The sequence below is a fragment of the Henckelia pumila genome, chromosome 1 (genome assembly GCF_033568475.1).
Source record: "Henckelia pumila isolate YLH828 chromosome 1, ASM3356847v2, whole genome shotgun sequence".
In the NCBI taxonomy this organism is placed as follows: domain Eukaryota; kingdom Viridiplantae; phylum Streptophyta; class Magnoliopsida; order Lamiales; family Gesneriaceae; genus Henckelia; species Henckelia pumila.
This window is the reverse complement of record NC_133120.1, coordinates 21,492,992-21,509,180: the sequence shown is the minus strand read 5'-3', so window position 1 is coordinate 21,509,180 and position 16,189 is coordinate 21,492,992. Positions and strand designations below refer to the sequence as shown.

General features: G+C 34.3%; 1 protein-coding gene across 1 annotated transcript; it reads right to left on the bottom strand.

Moving 5' to 3' along the window:
• Nucleotides 1-13,103: 13,103 nt before the first annotated feature.
• On the bottom strand, nt 13,104-13,846 carry LOC140860298 (early light-induced protein 1, chloroplastic-like). Its single transcript, XM_073263243.1, has 2 exons — nt 13,703-13,846; nt 13,104-13,550 (listed from the first exon to the last, which is right to left on the bottom strand). The coding sequence occupies exons 1-2, from the start codon at nt 13,844-13,846 to the stop codon at nt 13,104-13,106; spliced, it is 591 nt and encodes a 196-aa protein (XP_073119344.1).
• Nucleotides 13,847-16,189: the final 2,343 nt, after the last annotated feature.

Genomic DNA, 16,189 nt, shown 5'->3' with positions numbered 1-16,189 from the left:
CAAATCGAGTGTTACCAACTTTTCAATGAGCCCAATCATGTGTACCCCATGCTCACGGACCGAAGTCCCATCTCGCATGCGGCATGTCATGAGCTCTTTGACGATGGCATACCTTTCCGACCTTGATTGAGCTCCAAAAAGTTCCTTGAGGTGCATGTGTATGTCAGCAGCATTCACGGCATCCTCAAATCGCCTCTGGAGTTCATCAGACATTGAAGCTTGCATATAGCATTTAGCCTTGATATCATGGTCCCACCATTGATCAAGTTTTGTCAATTCTTCCGGACTTATATTAGCTGGTGCTTCCTTTGGAGGATTCTTTTCTAACACGTAGAAAATTTTAACCGAGTTTAAAACAATTTTTAATTTACGGAACCATTCCGTATAGTTTGCGCCAGTCAATTTCTTTTGTTCGAGAATTGAGTATAGTGGATTTCGCGAATTCATCGTAATGAAATACTGAAAAGGAAACAGACAATAATCAGTGATTTATTTAATTAATTTACTAAGACATAAAATATGGCGAATTTTAATTTTATGAATTACACTCGCACTATTTTAACGATTTCACTACCCTCTAGTGTAAACGGGAAACCCTTTCCTTAGTGGGAACATGGAGTCCAATTGACAAATCATAATCCCGAATAATATCAGCCAACCATAATTTTCAAAAGGTAGAGCCCAATTGCTTCCAAAGCAACCCCCATGTTTTCACCTCATGTCCAATAAGGGCCCAATAATATGACACCGTTTATTGTGACATGTCAAGATGACCCATCAATATCAAGTTGTGATGGACGGTCGCCATGTGGATCCCCAATAATATGAGCCAATCCCATAGGAGTTCCACCCAACTTACAACATGTGCCGATCCAATGTACAGCTTTCCGACGAACGGGCCCCCCCAATAATATGAGCCGGACCGTATCCGCGGGTAACATCCCATACATTGATCGTTGATGGAAGGTAGGAATATTTAAAAAATATTTAAATTCCCTTTGTTTATCTTGATATAAATTTTAAATCATATTTAAAATGAGGGATTTTATTTTGAAAATTTGTCTCATCATGCAATTTATGTATGCTTGCGGGATTCATACAATTTAGTCTAAACATGCATACATCAATAATATCATATATTATTTAAGAATGATCGATCCCATTAACTAATCGACCCGTGGTTGCCAATCACGAGTCTAAGTCCAATCCTAGGTGATATGCAAGTATGCAATGCAATCCTATTACATTGAGCTTCCAATTTACATTTTTTCGGTCTTCATTGTCTGCTGGGCCCACCATTTCTTCAAATCTTTGTCTCCCACTAAGTCTAATAAATTTACAATAAATTTCGATGACAAATATGTGATACATTTTTAGGGGTGGGAACGGGCCATAAACCAGGCCCACTTTTATTACATATGACAATCATATTGGGCTATAAACCAAGCCCATTAATAAAATCCAACAACAATAAGACAAATGTAAATTATCTAACATACACCTTAAACATTGGTCATGACAATCGATCATCCTTTATCCAATAATTAATTCAATAATTAAATAATTGGATAAACATGCAAAGGCATCATAATTTAAAAGATAAAATCATATTTTATCTTATCCATCCATAAGATCATATCTTATCATCAATTGTACCAAAATAATTAATTTTATAAAATTTAATTTAACGGATAAAATTTATAAATTTTCCAAAAATTCAAATTTATCCAAAAATCAATTTTAAAATTTTCGGACTCGAACAATTCGATCCGATGCCTTGTGAACCAATCAAAAACAATTTTCGATCGGATCAAAAACTAGAATTTCAAAATATTAAAATTTTAATTAAAAAATTAAAAATTATTTTTTCCGGGCTGCCCGGGACAATCACGGGCAGCCCGCACCCCAAAAGGGGGCCCGGGCAGGGCAGCCCATCGCTGCCCCTTGGGCAGCAACGATCTCTGCCCCTGGGCAGCGACGCTCGCTGCCCGATTTGCCCATTAAATTTTAATTTTAAAAATTCGTTTTATTTCAAAAACCGAGGCTTAAAAAATTTTGTACAATCGATCAATTTAATCGTTTGATCTGAGTTGATATGGAATCGTTTCATATCGGAAAATAAAAATTTTTAAACTTCCGCTGCACCGGGTATCAATTCTTAATTGATCTGAACACGTTTTCCAACAGTGGTATCAGAGGAATTTTCGAAAATCCTCTCGAATAATTTGATGCAGTATTTTCAAAAATTCAAGAATGAACTGTGTGGAATTTTCGAACACTGCTGCCTATTTATAGATAATTTCTAGACTAGATTAAGTTATAATTGCATTAGGACTCTAACTCCTTAGGGCCCACAATTCATAACTTAAGCCCAACAAGCCAAGCCCGTTGTTCTAGAAATTAATATAAAATTAATCGTGACTCTGATTGATAAACTGATTTTACCAATGTGCACAAAAATCATTTTTGCATCTTTTAAAGTCAAGATAATTTTTCTGAATCCGAATTAAGTGATTTCCAAAAATGTCCATCCCTATGTCATTTAAGGAAATCTCACTCCCTTTAGTTAGGAAGTCCAACTTCTCTTTAATTAAATTTAACTCTTTAAATTTAACTATCTCTACGGGGTTTTAGTAATCTATTACTTGTGTAACCCTCAGTGGTTCAGGAATACAGCTAGCCGTGGGCTCACAACTCCTTGTGACTCGGAACAACAATTTCCGACTTACCCATCGAATCATGGTAAGAGCGCCTAGCAACATCGCCCCATGATTCCCTAGGTATTAGTGATAGTGCCTGCAAGAACCAGTAGATTTTGGTTAGCGTACAGTACAGTCCTTTCATCCATATATCCCGATCGAATCAACAACCATTGGTATATCAAGAGTCGTTCAAGATTCGATAACTATGCATTACATCTTGGAGATCAAATAGTGACATCGTATGTGTTACTAGGAAAACCCATTAACCTAAAACATATCATGTACTCTGGCCAGAGATTCGTCACACTAATATCTCCTCAGATCGCATAGGATATCCATACTAGCAAGTATGTGGTGAATCCTTGACAACAAAGCATCGACTCCTATATGTGTCGTAACTGTACCCAATCCCGACACCTGATGACCCCAATAGAGTCGGTAAACGAGTCAAAGTACAGTACTAGCATATAGAGTCTCAATGATGTTTCAAGTAATAAGGACTAATGGTGTACAACAAAAACCGCGGACTTTTCCCACTCGATAAGTGATAACCACTTGGAAAGTCCGAATAGGGTAGTTCGATCATTCATCATATGAATTTCCATTTGCATGCTTTGAACATCTCAATGTTCCATACCAATGAAACGTGGTACTCTGCATCGCAAATGCTAGTCTCAATCTCGAGCGATCCTTATCCTTATTTGCGGACGGCTCAATTGACCAGGAACAGTTTAGAATATACAGTGACTATAAGATGTGTTTCATGATAGCCATCCCCATGTGCTACCACATCTTACATACACTATAGTATATTCAAGGTCTTTATCAAAACAACAATAGTATATCATAATATAACATTATGAAGAAAGATAAAGTCAATGCAATTATAAAAGTGTAAATTATATTAAACAAAAGATTTTTTTACATAGATTCATAAAAGCCCTTAGCCACAAGTTGGCTAACCGGGCACCCACTCTTTCATTTTCATCTTAATACTACTAATATTTCCATCCTCCTTACTGCCCTCCGTATATTTTCCACGTACGGCTTCTCGCCTATGTCTACTCCCATGTAATCTTCTCTCCCCATCCCAATTCTCATCAAAACTCTCATCATCACCTTCAAAATCATTCCCCTTCCTATCTTTATTTTTTTTTCCACTACCACTACTCTCCTCCAATTTACTCATTCGCTCATAAAGAGGCTCCAACTCCGACCTCATCACCTTAGTAAATTGCCCCATCAACGCCTCCATTTGAACCTTGGAAATTCCTTGGTTCACACTTTCACTAGAATCTTTATTAGGATTCATGGTACCTGAAAGAAAAGGTTAGTAATAAAATTTCTCACACAAGTTCTCACAGTTCACTCCAAACGAATCACTCAAACACTCGTTTTCTTTCCACTCAAAATTTATGTAGGCTTTTGCTTTGAGTAAAAGTGAATCAAACTTTCAAGTTCACAACTTTTAAACGCTTGAAGATCGACTCTCGAAGATTGACAAAAACAAGAATAAGAAATTTATGGATGCTTGAATTTTGACTTGCACCCAAGGATGAACAAGAACAAAATTTGTCCACAAGTTATCTTGCTTCTTATATTTTTTTTTATTTTTCTTTTGAAGCTTCTTCGGTCTCTACTTTTTTTTTGAACGAATTCAAATCACTTTTTTTTTTTAATTTCGAATTTTCTCTTTTTTTTTGAATTTATAACTTGTAGCACAAGACACGAGACTTGGATAACAAGTTTGAAAGAATGTCACATAAATTTGAGATGATGGAGATGAAGAACGAAAAGCAAGGAATGATGAACGAAGAACGAAGAAAGAATATAGATTAAAGAAGGATACGACTTACTTGAATCAAAACCTTAAGCTTTAATTTGATACCAAATGATGTGAATCTTATGTATGAAAGGCAACATGATTACAACGAATCACACCTCAATTCGATAACAAAAGAATTCAAAAATTTGTGTCCCGACTTTGAAACAAGTAACAGATTTGGATCTCCACCTCTAGTTGAACCCGTAACTAGCAACAGAGAATCACGATAGAAAACAATCAATAATCCAATTAGACCTTCAAAGGAACCTGTCTTTGACAACTCAATTGAAAATCGACTGACAAACTCCACAAAGCTATGAACTTTGATAAGTTTGATTTTGGGGTAAAGCAAAAGTTTTGATAAAATTCTAGAGAGAATTTTGTATTGAATAATCAATAATCTGAAAATCTTAATTGTTCCTCAAAAATAATGAATGTTGCAGTATTTATATTACAACCCAAAATATTGAAAGATAACGCAAAATAAAACAAAAAGATATCAAAGATGTCTCCTAAAGTTTCCTAGTAGGAATAAAAAAACTTAAAAATGTCATAAAATATCAAAATAAGCATAATATCTCGCACATACACAAACACCTTCGGTGTGTGTAAAATATGTCGGGGCGGGCGATCTAGGGCTTGGCGCGAGCGCGCCGCAGTTGCGTATGACACGGTGCGAGCGCGCGAGAAGGCACCGCGGGCGTTCCGAGAGTTCGCAAAACTTCGTCAATTTGATATCTGGACGCGCGGGCGCGCCATTGGTTCGCTAATCAAAGGCGCGGGCGCGCGGATTCCAGGCACGGGCGCGCTGCAGCTTCGAGCTTGGTCTTCAATTTCTTCACTTTCTTGACCTCCTTTGACCTCAATAAGATTAGAACATCCTCCAAACTGAATATCAATAAATCCAACGCCCTCGTATGACTTCAACATCAAGGATTGAAATGCTTCCTTAAACTTCTGAGCTCGGCCTCTCGTAACTGGTCCTTGTGGTATCTCCAACGGATCCTTAGCCACTTGAAGATATGGCGATATTATCTGTAAGGTGAGAAGTTTGAAATCTATAATGAACATAAAAGTTTGAAATATCTGTTTTCGTAATCAGAATTGAATATGAGACAGTGTAGATGGCTAGATTTACTGAAAGATTTTGATTGCGAGATTAAATACTATCCAGGGAAATCCAATGCACCTGCAGATGCCTTGAGTAGAAAGGTAAGTTCTTTATCCTTATCTACGATAGGTGTATCTAATTTGGTACAAGATTGTTGTGTTTCTGGATTAGTATTTGAGACAGATATGCAGCCTATCAGAGTTTGTGCTATTAATGTTGAGTCAGAAGTTGATAAGAATCAAAGAAGCACATAAATTTGATCAGAATATTCAGAAATCGATTGAGATGGTCAGATCTGGACATCAATCAGAATATCATGTCAGTGCTGATGATGTTTTATATGTGAATAACAGACTTGTTGTTCCAGATGTTTCAGACTTGAAACAGTAGATATTGAAAGAGGTTCATAGTAGTATATTCAGTATTCATCCTTGTGGCAAAAAAATGAATAATGATCTGAAGATGCAGTATTGGTGGAAACAGATGAAGTTAGATGTGACTGATTTTGTATCCAAATGTCCGAATTGCCAACAGGTAAAAGTTGAAATAAAGAAGCCAGGTGGTCTATTGCATAGTTTATCCATTCCAGAGTGGAAATGTGATCACATTTCCATGGATTTCGTTACACAGCTACCACGTTCATCCAGAGGTTGCGATGCCATTTGGGTGATTATTGACAGATTGACGAAATCTGCATGCTTTATTTCGTACAGAATGACGTACAAACATGATCAAATGACAGAAATCTATAGAAGTGGTAAGATTATATGGTGTGCCTAAATCTATCATTTCAGATCGAGACCCTAGATTCACATCACACTTTTGGCATAACTTACAGCAAGCTCTTGGTACTCAATTGCATCTGAGTACAACATATCATCCTCAAACAGATGGACGGTCAGAACGGACTATCCAGACACTTGAGGATATGATTAGAGCTGTAGTGCTAGATTTTGGTACTACGTGGCAAGATTCATTACCACTTGCAAAATTTTCTTATAATAACAGCTATCAGACTAGCATTGAGATGGCTACATTTGAAGCACTGTACGGAAAGAAATGTCGATCACTGTTGTATTGGGATGATATCTCAGAAGTACCTAATGTCGGAACTGATATGATTCGTGAAATGAATTAAAATGTAAAGTTGATTTAGAAAAGAATGAAAGCAGCTCAAGACAGACAAGCAAAGTATGCAAATACCAGACGACGACTTCTATCTTTTGATCAGGGAGACAAAGTATTCTTGAAGATTTCTCCATTTAGAGGTACAATCAGATTTGGCAAGAGAGGAAAGTTATTTCCTCATTTTATCGGTCCGTACGAGATTATTGAGAAGATAGGCGATCTTGCTTATCGACTCGCTTTTCCTCCATCTTTGTCTGGTATTCATGATGTATTCCATGTCTCTATGCTTCGGAAGTATCAGCATGATCCTTCCCATATTCTTCAGCCTAATAAAGCTGAACTTGACGAGACTCTTAGCTACTTTGAGCAGCCTATTCAGATTCTTGATCGCAATGGTAAACAGCTCAGAAACAAGACAATTCAGTTAGTCAAAGTGCAGTGGAGTCGACATGGCACTGAAATACGACATGGGAGACAAAGTCAGATATGAGACAGATATTTCCACAGTTGTTTCATTGACGTGAGTTCTTATTTTGTTTTATGTTATTTCATTATCTTATGTGTATACAGACTGCTTATACAGATTGCTTATGATTTCGAGGACGAACTCATGTCTTGGCGGGGGAGAAATGTAAGGCCCGGGATTATTTAAATTTAATTCAAGAATATTTAATTTTGGAATATTTAGAGTTTAGAATTAAATTCTAATATTCTTAAATGAATAAGGATTGAAATTGAATTAAATCACTTTTTCGGGGACTGAATTGCAAATAGCAAAAATTTTAGGGGCTAAAGTGAAATTTGGCTATATATATCTTAATTCCCACTTGTAATATATCATTTTACACGTTACTATCATCATACTAAAGGAAGGAAACGACCAGCAAGGGGGAAGACACCATTTTTGTCCCTTTCAAGCTCCGATAACTTTTGATCCGGCCGTAAAAAATAATATTTGAATATATATCTACGATCACCGCTACGAGAGCTTTGTTTTGGTACAAATTTTATTGAGATTTCTCATGTTTGATTTTTATGTTGAATATGGGTTTTTATTATTATTGGATATATGGTGATTGGTTAAGATTTTATTCCCCGGGATCCCAAGAACCGAAATTCTATTGTTATCAGACTTGATAGCCTACCTTTGAAACATGCATTGCATTCATTTTTATTATCTCGCATGTTATGTTATTTATACTGGGAATTGTATTTCTCACTAGAGTTATCTGGCTATTGCTGTGTTTTGTATGTGTGCATGACAATATGTGGGGGAGGAGCTAGACAGAGAGGTCATGAATAGCTCGAGATAGCAAGATTAGCACGTGGTGACCTTGGGCTATGATTAGAGTTGTTTTCAAACTTTGTATTGCTTGCAGTTGGAACTTCCTTGTACATAGAATAAACCTTGTAGAACACTTGATTATGATTGTATCTAGTATGTGTATATGTTGAGTACCAACTTTGGAAATATTGAGATAGCAATACATGTTTAGTTTGTGTTTTTGATGTGTTCTTCTTTTGTATATCATATTTGGCATGTATAGATCCATTCACATCAACAAAACAACCAAGATCAGCAATAAAACAGAATTTCAGCAGGCCGGGCAGAACTCAGCTCGCTCGAGCGCAGCTTGGGCTCGGTCGAGAGAACCAAGGGGGTCCTAGACCCGAGTGGTGCTCGCTCGAGCGCACCCTAGGCTCGCTCGAGCGAGCCACCTATTAAAAAAATAAAAAAATAAAAAAAACTAGTTTTCATTTCTTGCAAGCTTGGTAGTTGATTATTAGGTAATGATGTTTAACTTCTAATTGCCCCTTAAGATGAGATTAACACCCGAGGTTCCCACATAAATCTTGTTAAATGATGTCATACTTATCAAGAGCAGTTCAAATTTAAGCAAAGAAACCCATTCTGATACCACTTGTTAGGATCTTGAGCGTGTGAAGAAAGAGGGGGGGGGGGGGGGAGGTTGAAGACACTTAAATTATTTTTGAAAACTTGAGCTGAATTATCAGCTCAAATTAAAAATACTTTTGCTTAAACGATGTTTGCTCGAAAAAACTGATCTGGTCAGGCAGAATATTTCTTCCTTGCAAAATTGAACTGGATTTCTAAGGCAGATCAAGTAAGTAAATGCAGTAATTAAAAGTAAGGAGCAAGAGATTTTTTATGGAAGTTCGAAGTTTAAACTTCTTTGTCTCCCCTTCTTCTGTTTCCATAAGGATTTCAGTAGAATAATTTGATTTACACAACAACTTATACATATCCGATCCAATCAACCCTTGAGAAGAAATCCTAGCATCAACTTCTCAAATCAGATCAATCTCTGATTGAGTTACTACTTGAATTCAATAGAGGATATGCTTCAACAAGCTGATATAAATATCATAGAATGATCCAATCAATTGATCTGATAAAGAAATAAGTTTGAATTATGAGTTTGATCTATGATATGCTTCTTGTCTGTCTAAGTTTTCTTATGAAGGCTTGATGATCTTTTAAAGTTCTGGATTGCGAGAGAAAGAGTTATGATTATCTGAATATCATTTATAGGTGATCTTCTTCAGCGTTCAAAAAAATAGTCGGTAGAACTGTCTCTCGCTCATATGTCCGACATTCAATTAGAATATGCCACATGTCCTCGTACCCTGTCCAAATATAGTGGAGCATTTTGAATCATTGTCGAGTATGGAAGATAACGTCTATATCACCAACAAATTTTCTTGTTTTAGTCTAACAACTTGGATTGATATTGGGCTGCGTAGATTGATTTGGTTTAGCTTTGATCTGGTCTCATCTTATCTTGTCTGATTAACAAGTACTACAAAAGAGAGATATTCAAAAATTTGGAAACATCAAGATCATTAGACTGACTTGACATCAGACCGATTTGAGTTTATGTATTTTTCTCTTGGATTTGTTTTATATTATCCAATTGACCTGCTTATTATCACCAAAATCAAGAAGTATTCTTCATCAATATGTTTGGAAGGTCAAACAAGATTTATATATATTTCGAAAGTCAAAAATAAGGATAATATTGACAACTAGTACAATAAAAATATAATTTGAAAAGTGAGTAACACTTTTTGGAGAGTAAATAATACTCCCCATTGAGAAATTAGTTAATCGGCACAAAAAAAAAAAGAAAGAGTAAAGTACTATGTCATTCATTCAACCAAATAATAAAATATTGTTCTTCCCATTATTTTTCAATCTCAATTTAAAAAATATTTTCTTCTCTGTAAGTCCAACCTTGTGGCCATCAACACGTAAAATTTAATGGTTAAATTTACAAGTGAACCATGAAAAAACAACTTGCTAAGTTAAATAGTTAAGAACATATAAAAGATTTCACAATTGGAACTCATATATTTATCATTTTATTCACCCCGAAAAAGAAAGATACCTCCATATAACATTAGAGTAAATAAAGTGCATGCAATTGACCAAATGTTTCAAATGTGCTAAAAAATGCACAAATGTGATCAATTGTGTCTAAAAAGCCTTAGAATTTGATCTCTTACCACTTACAAATAGAATGATAATTGTACATATGCACGTTGCTTCCAATATATTTATTTTTCAGAATGAATATTTTTTTCTCATTGAGAAACAATTTAATATTTTGAGAATGTTGACATTTATAGGGTATTCGTATATTGCAAAACCATGAAGTGGCAGCATAATATCAATGTATAACTTTTAAAGGTTTACACGTACATTTTTTTTTCATTGTGTTTCCTTGTAATTTGAATCTGGGTCATTCTTAATCCTACAATTTTTTTAATACTTGGATTTGAAATTTATTTGTATTTTTAATTATTAATAAAAAAACCCATGTTACGTGGCTTTTGATTCCAAAAAAAAATAATTTTTATAAGTCGCATTTTCGAAATTTCACAAGAGTTTTATTACAAATAATTATATTTTGCTTAAAGATTAAAAAATGACTTTTTTTTGTACATTTCATGTATTATTTTTTAAAAAAATGGTCTGACAGACGTAGTGCACATGTTCCAACAATTAGATTAGTAAGGGTAAATCTTGCAATAGTACACAAAGGCTACGATGCCAGTTTAATTTTCATAGATGTAATGATTGTATTTTCGATATTTCACAAGGGGTTTGATACAAATTAAATAACTCTTTTTTTTTTAATTGATGAAATCAAATAAGAAGTTTGTCTTACAAAATTGATTCATGTGAAGATCCTCTCAATAAATAAAGTTATGTGAGGATTGATCTAATCATACAAAATTTCTGGTGACTTTTAGACATAGCAAAATTCGAGAAAAATAGATTTTTCATATACAATAACTAGTTGGGTTTTGTAAACTGATTTGGTTTTCTAGTGATTATTTCGCCATGAGGCATCGCACAAGTATTTAATACTTGTGCATAAATATCTTCGTGTTATTTACTGTTATTTATTTATTCCACTGCTTAGTGTTTTTTTGAAGTGTTGACAACACTGAAAGATAACACAAACTCTTAAAGTCAAAAAGTTATTTTTGGTATTTCTGTGATTTCAGACTGTCCAAACCTAACATATAAAATATATAATAATAATAAACATATTTTACCGCTAGCTAGTTTTTGATTGAAATAAGTACCACTAAAATATTAGTCAAATTTACATATATAATAGTGTACACACCATACATGCACACACACACACACGCACACATATTTTCAACAGTGTACCCTTTAGTCCCTTACAAATTAAAGCTGCCTTTAATTCTAATTCACACAAGCGTCCCGCCCTTGACATACTCAGTGTAAGCCAAAGCTATGAGCCCACCATTGCGAGCCTCCCATTCCAGAGCTCTGCGTCGGATGTCATGAATCCACGAGATTTCGAATCCGCGCTCATGCCTTTAAACAACGGCACGAGGGATGCTATGGATAGCACAACAGTTGCCCCGATAAACCAATAACTTTTCTTGTCTTTTAGTCTAACAACTTTGATTGATATTGGGTTGCGTAGATTGATTTGGTTTAGCTTTGATCTGGTCTCATCTTATCTTGTCTGATTAACGAGTACTACAAAAGATAGATATTCAAAAATTTTGAAACATCAAGATCATTAGACTGACTTGAAATCAGACCGATTTGAGTTTATGTATTTTGCTCTTGGTTTTGTTTTATATTATCCAATTGACCCGCTTATCATCAACAAAGTCAAGAAGTATTCTTCATCAATATGTTTGGAAGGTCAAACAAGATTTATATATATTTCGAAAGTCATAAATAAGGATAATATTGACAACTAGTACAATAAAAATATAATTTGAAAAGTGAGTAACACGTTTTGGAGTATAAATAACATTCCCCATTAAGAAATTAGTTAATCGGCACAAAAAAAGAAAGAAAGAGTAAAGTACTATGTCATTCATTCAAACAAATAATAAAATATTGTTCTTCCCATTAATTTTCAATCTCAATTTAAAAAATATTTTCTTCTCTGTAAGTCCAACCTTGTGGCCATCAACACGTAAAATTTAACGGTTAAATTTACAAGTGAACCATGAAAAAACAACTTTCTAAGTTAAATAGTTAAGAACATATAGAAAATTTCACAATTGGAACTCATATATTTATCATTTTATTCACCCCGAAAAAGAAAGATACCTCGATATAACATTAGAGGAAATAAAGTGCATGCAATTGACCAAATGTTTCAAATGTGCTAAAATAAATGCACACATGTGATCAATTGTGTCTAAAAAGCCTTAGAATTTGTTCTCTTACCACTTACAAATAGAATGATAATTGTACACATGCACGTTGTTTCCAATATATTTATTTTTCAGAATGAATATTTTTTTCTCATTGAGAAACAATTTAATGTTTTGAGAATATTGACATTTATAGGGTATTTGTATGTTATAAAACCATGAAGTGACAACATAATCACTATATAACTTTTAAAAGTTTACACGTTCATTTTTTCGGTACAAATTAAATAACTTTTTTTTTAATTAATCGAATCAAATAAGAAGTTTATCTTACAAAATTGATTAATGAGATCCTCTCAATAAATAAAGTTATGTGATGTTCGATTTAATCATATATACAAAATTTTTGGTTATTAGACTTAGACTTTTAGAGATAGCTAAATTCGAGCCATGCATGTAATTAATACCGAAAAAACATTACTACATGACATGGTATATAAAAAAATAATAATAATAAACATACATTAGAAACAAGTATTTGATTGAAAGACGTACCACTACAATATTAGTCAAATTTACATAATAATGTACACACCATACATATATATTAGCTAGTAGTACCCTTTAGTCCCTTACAAAGCCGGCCAGGTTTAATTCACACAAGAGTCCCGCCGTTGACATACTCGGTATAAGCCAAAGCTATGAGCCCTACCATTGCGAGCCTCCCATTCCAGAGCTCTGCGTCGGATGTCATCAATCCCTGGGATTTCGAATCTGCGCTCACGCCTTTAAACAATGGCACGAGGGATGCTATGGACAGCACAACAGTTGTCCCGATAAACCACTGGATTCCTCCGTTTTGTATCTGCGAAAAGATACCTTGTCCTCTGGTTAATTCCACTGCAATGGCCGCCACGAATCCGATCATGGCTAGGCGGCCGTTGATCCTCTCGGGGCCGGGACCGTCGAAGGCCATGATGTCTGTAATCTTGGTGCTCTCCTCAGGCTGGGGCGGCGGAGGTGGTGTTGAAAACAACTGTGGCGGAACTGGAACAGCTGCTTTCTGTTTCTCATCAGCAACATTATTAATATCACCACCATCCTGCATGTTAAATCAACAATAAACATTAATTATATAATTTCATGCATATATCTTTTCATTCATTAAGCTTGCTAGCTGTAGCAAACATCAATATATATTATAATTAGTACGTATTTGACAAATTACTTCACGTACTATATATATGTAATTACCTCGGCCGTGCTTCGAACTCGAAACTTGAGGTCCCTGATCTTAAAAAGTGGCACACGAGCAAACTGGTTGGGACCAGCAATATTAATTCTTGAACTCAAACCAGCTCCACATGAGATCATTTGCATTCCTGTTGCTGCTGCCATATTGTGCTTGAACAAAAGCTTAGCTAGCTTTAATGGAATTAAGAAGAAGAATGTAATGTAATATTAATTAGCAGATAGAGAAATTGCGGGTTGAATATGGTGGAGTAGCATGCCAAGTGTATTTATAGGGGTTTTGTGCAAAGAAATTGCGGCTCTTTCTTGTTCCACGTAACTTGGTTATCACTCGTACAACATGCTATGGAACTTGGATCCATACACACCCGACATGTTTCTAGCTAGCCAAAATTAAGGGTAATTGCAAGAATTCTGGATCTTTCTCATATATATATATATAAGACTTTTCACATATTTTTAATGGGTTTTTTTTTTCTTTTCTTTTCTTTTTTTAATGAAATATCCTAAATTTATATATATAACAAATCATGAGCTTTTCACTTTATATATATATACTTATAATAATGAATGCTTCCTGCTTTAATTTTCATGACAAAGTTCAACCACGTCAAGCAAGAGTTAAATTTTTCTTTTTTTTTTTAAACAAATTTCTTGAATTTTTTTTAAAAAATATAATCATGTTAAGATATTTTTCAAGACAATCAAATATTCTATTAGCCCGGGTGCTAAATGTTTTTTAAAAAACCACCAGATTCACTACAATCTTTATCACTCATTTGAATTCATTCATCACAACTATCTTTTTGAGTGTTCACATAACCAATTTGTGAATTCATCCCACATCCACATCCACATCCACATCCACATCCACATCCACATCGCAAGTTATCAGATGATCATGTAGGGGGTCCTAAATCTAATATTAATGCTCATAACTTTGTTTTCAGCAAATGTCGAAACTTGCTAAATCAAGTACAACATATTTAGAATAATTTTGTTAAAGCGACATGAGAGGCAAATTAAAATTGATCAAAAGATTCGACTGTAGTCATCAATTAACTGCAGCGGAATTCTTACGAATCATTTATAATATTTCATGCTCACGATGAATCTGAATATTCAAGTTAATCGGGAGATTTTTGTTGAGTTACTGTAATTTTTGCTGACAATTAATAATGAAGGAATTTGGAGATTTGTACTTCAAAATAACTGTATTGTCTTCCTTTTAAAACACTATTTTATGATACATATGTTCATGATTCAAAAGTAATTTTAAAAAGTTAAATTTAAGATATATGCCATGAAATCATAAATATGCATTCACATAATGCAATAAGTTATCTATAATAAAATATTAAAAACAAATTTTGGGGAAAAAAATATTTTAAACATTAGCAGTGGTATTATCAATCCAATATAATTCAATAATAATAGTTTATACATTTTAAATTTTATTTTGTAGTAAAAATAGTAATAGTAAGACCGTAAGTAATGAAAAACAGAAGATTAATTAAATTAGTTTAATTTATTAAACTTGGAGAAAATGACTTAATATCCCCTTAACTTTTCACCATTCAAATCAAATAAAACAAATAAGAGAAATTAAGACTATACAAAATACAAACATACATAATTATATACAGATTTAAACTCCTAGTCCTCACGAACACTTTACAACTCAACACACTTTTGAAGGAAGACTCTTCTCTCAAAAGTTTAAAAAGATTATTCTCTAATAAGAATATCAAAATGAATCAAACTCACAAGAGTGATCTGAAGATCTGATATATCACTTTGAGTGTGCAGGAGAATTCTTTCGAGTGAAGAGAATTTGTAAATGATTTAATACTTGATTGTGGGTTTTTCTCTCGGTATCTCTACTCGAATGAGCCAATTGTTTTTTTTATATCTGTTGATCCAATGTTAAGAAACGGCTCTATTAACTCATTTACTGTACCTGTAATCAAGGAATGTGTTTTTCTTAATATGTCAAATTTTCATTCTCAAAAAGGATGTGAAATAAATGTGCCATTAATTCTAGTACGAAGCATCAAATGAAACAGTGAAAATAGAACAAACATTAAATGAGTTGTCTACTAAGTAGACCACTAGATTTAATCGAAGGATGCGTTTCTTGATTTCTTCAAACGTGGATTTCTGTTTCTGAGTAAGATCAATAGGAGGAGGACCAGAAAAAGAGGGATTTCCTCAGAAAAGAATTAAAGCAGTGTTAAGTTCAACAGTAGGTTCTAGTTCAAAAGCTGCAGGAGATGGTGCAGATGCAGAATTATGATCATCGGTGTGTGCAGGCAAGGGTGTCTTCTCAGGTGCTGCAGCTACTGCTTGCTTTTCTTTTTCATGTTCAATTGAAAAAAATGCAAGATCTGGAATAAGTGCTTCTACTTCTGGAATAGTGGCTAAAGAAATTTCTGGTAAAAAGGAGATGGAGATACTTCCCTGAAGGTTGGAGAGGCTTGTGCATCTGAT

Coding starts and splice junctions, on each gene's coding strand:
- LOC140860298 (XM_073263243.1), bottom strand. CDS start 13,846: ATGGCAGCAGCAACAGGAATGCAAATGATCTCATGTGGAGCTGGTTTG. Junction 13,551..13,702: donor GAGTTCGAAGCACGGCCGAG/GTAATTACATAT, acceptor TTTAACATGCAG/GATGGTGGTGATATTAATAA.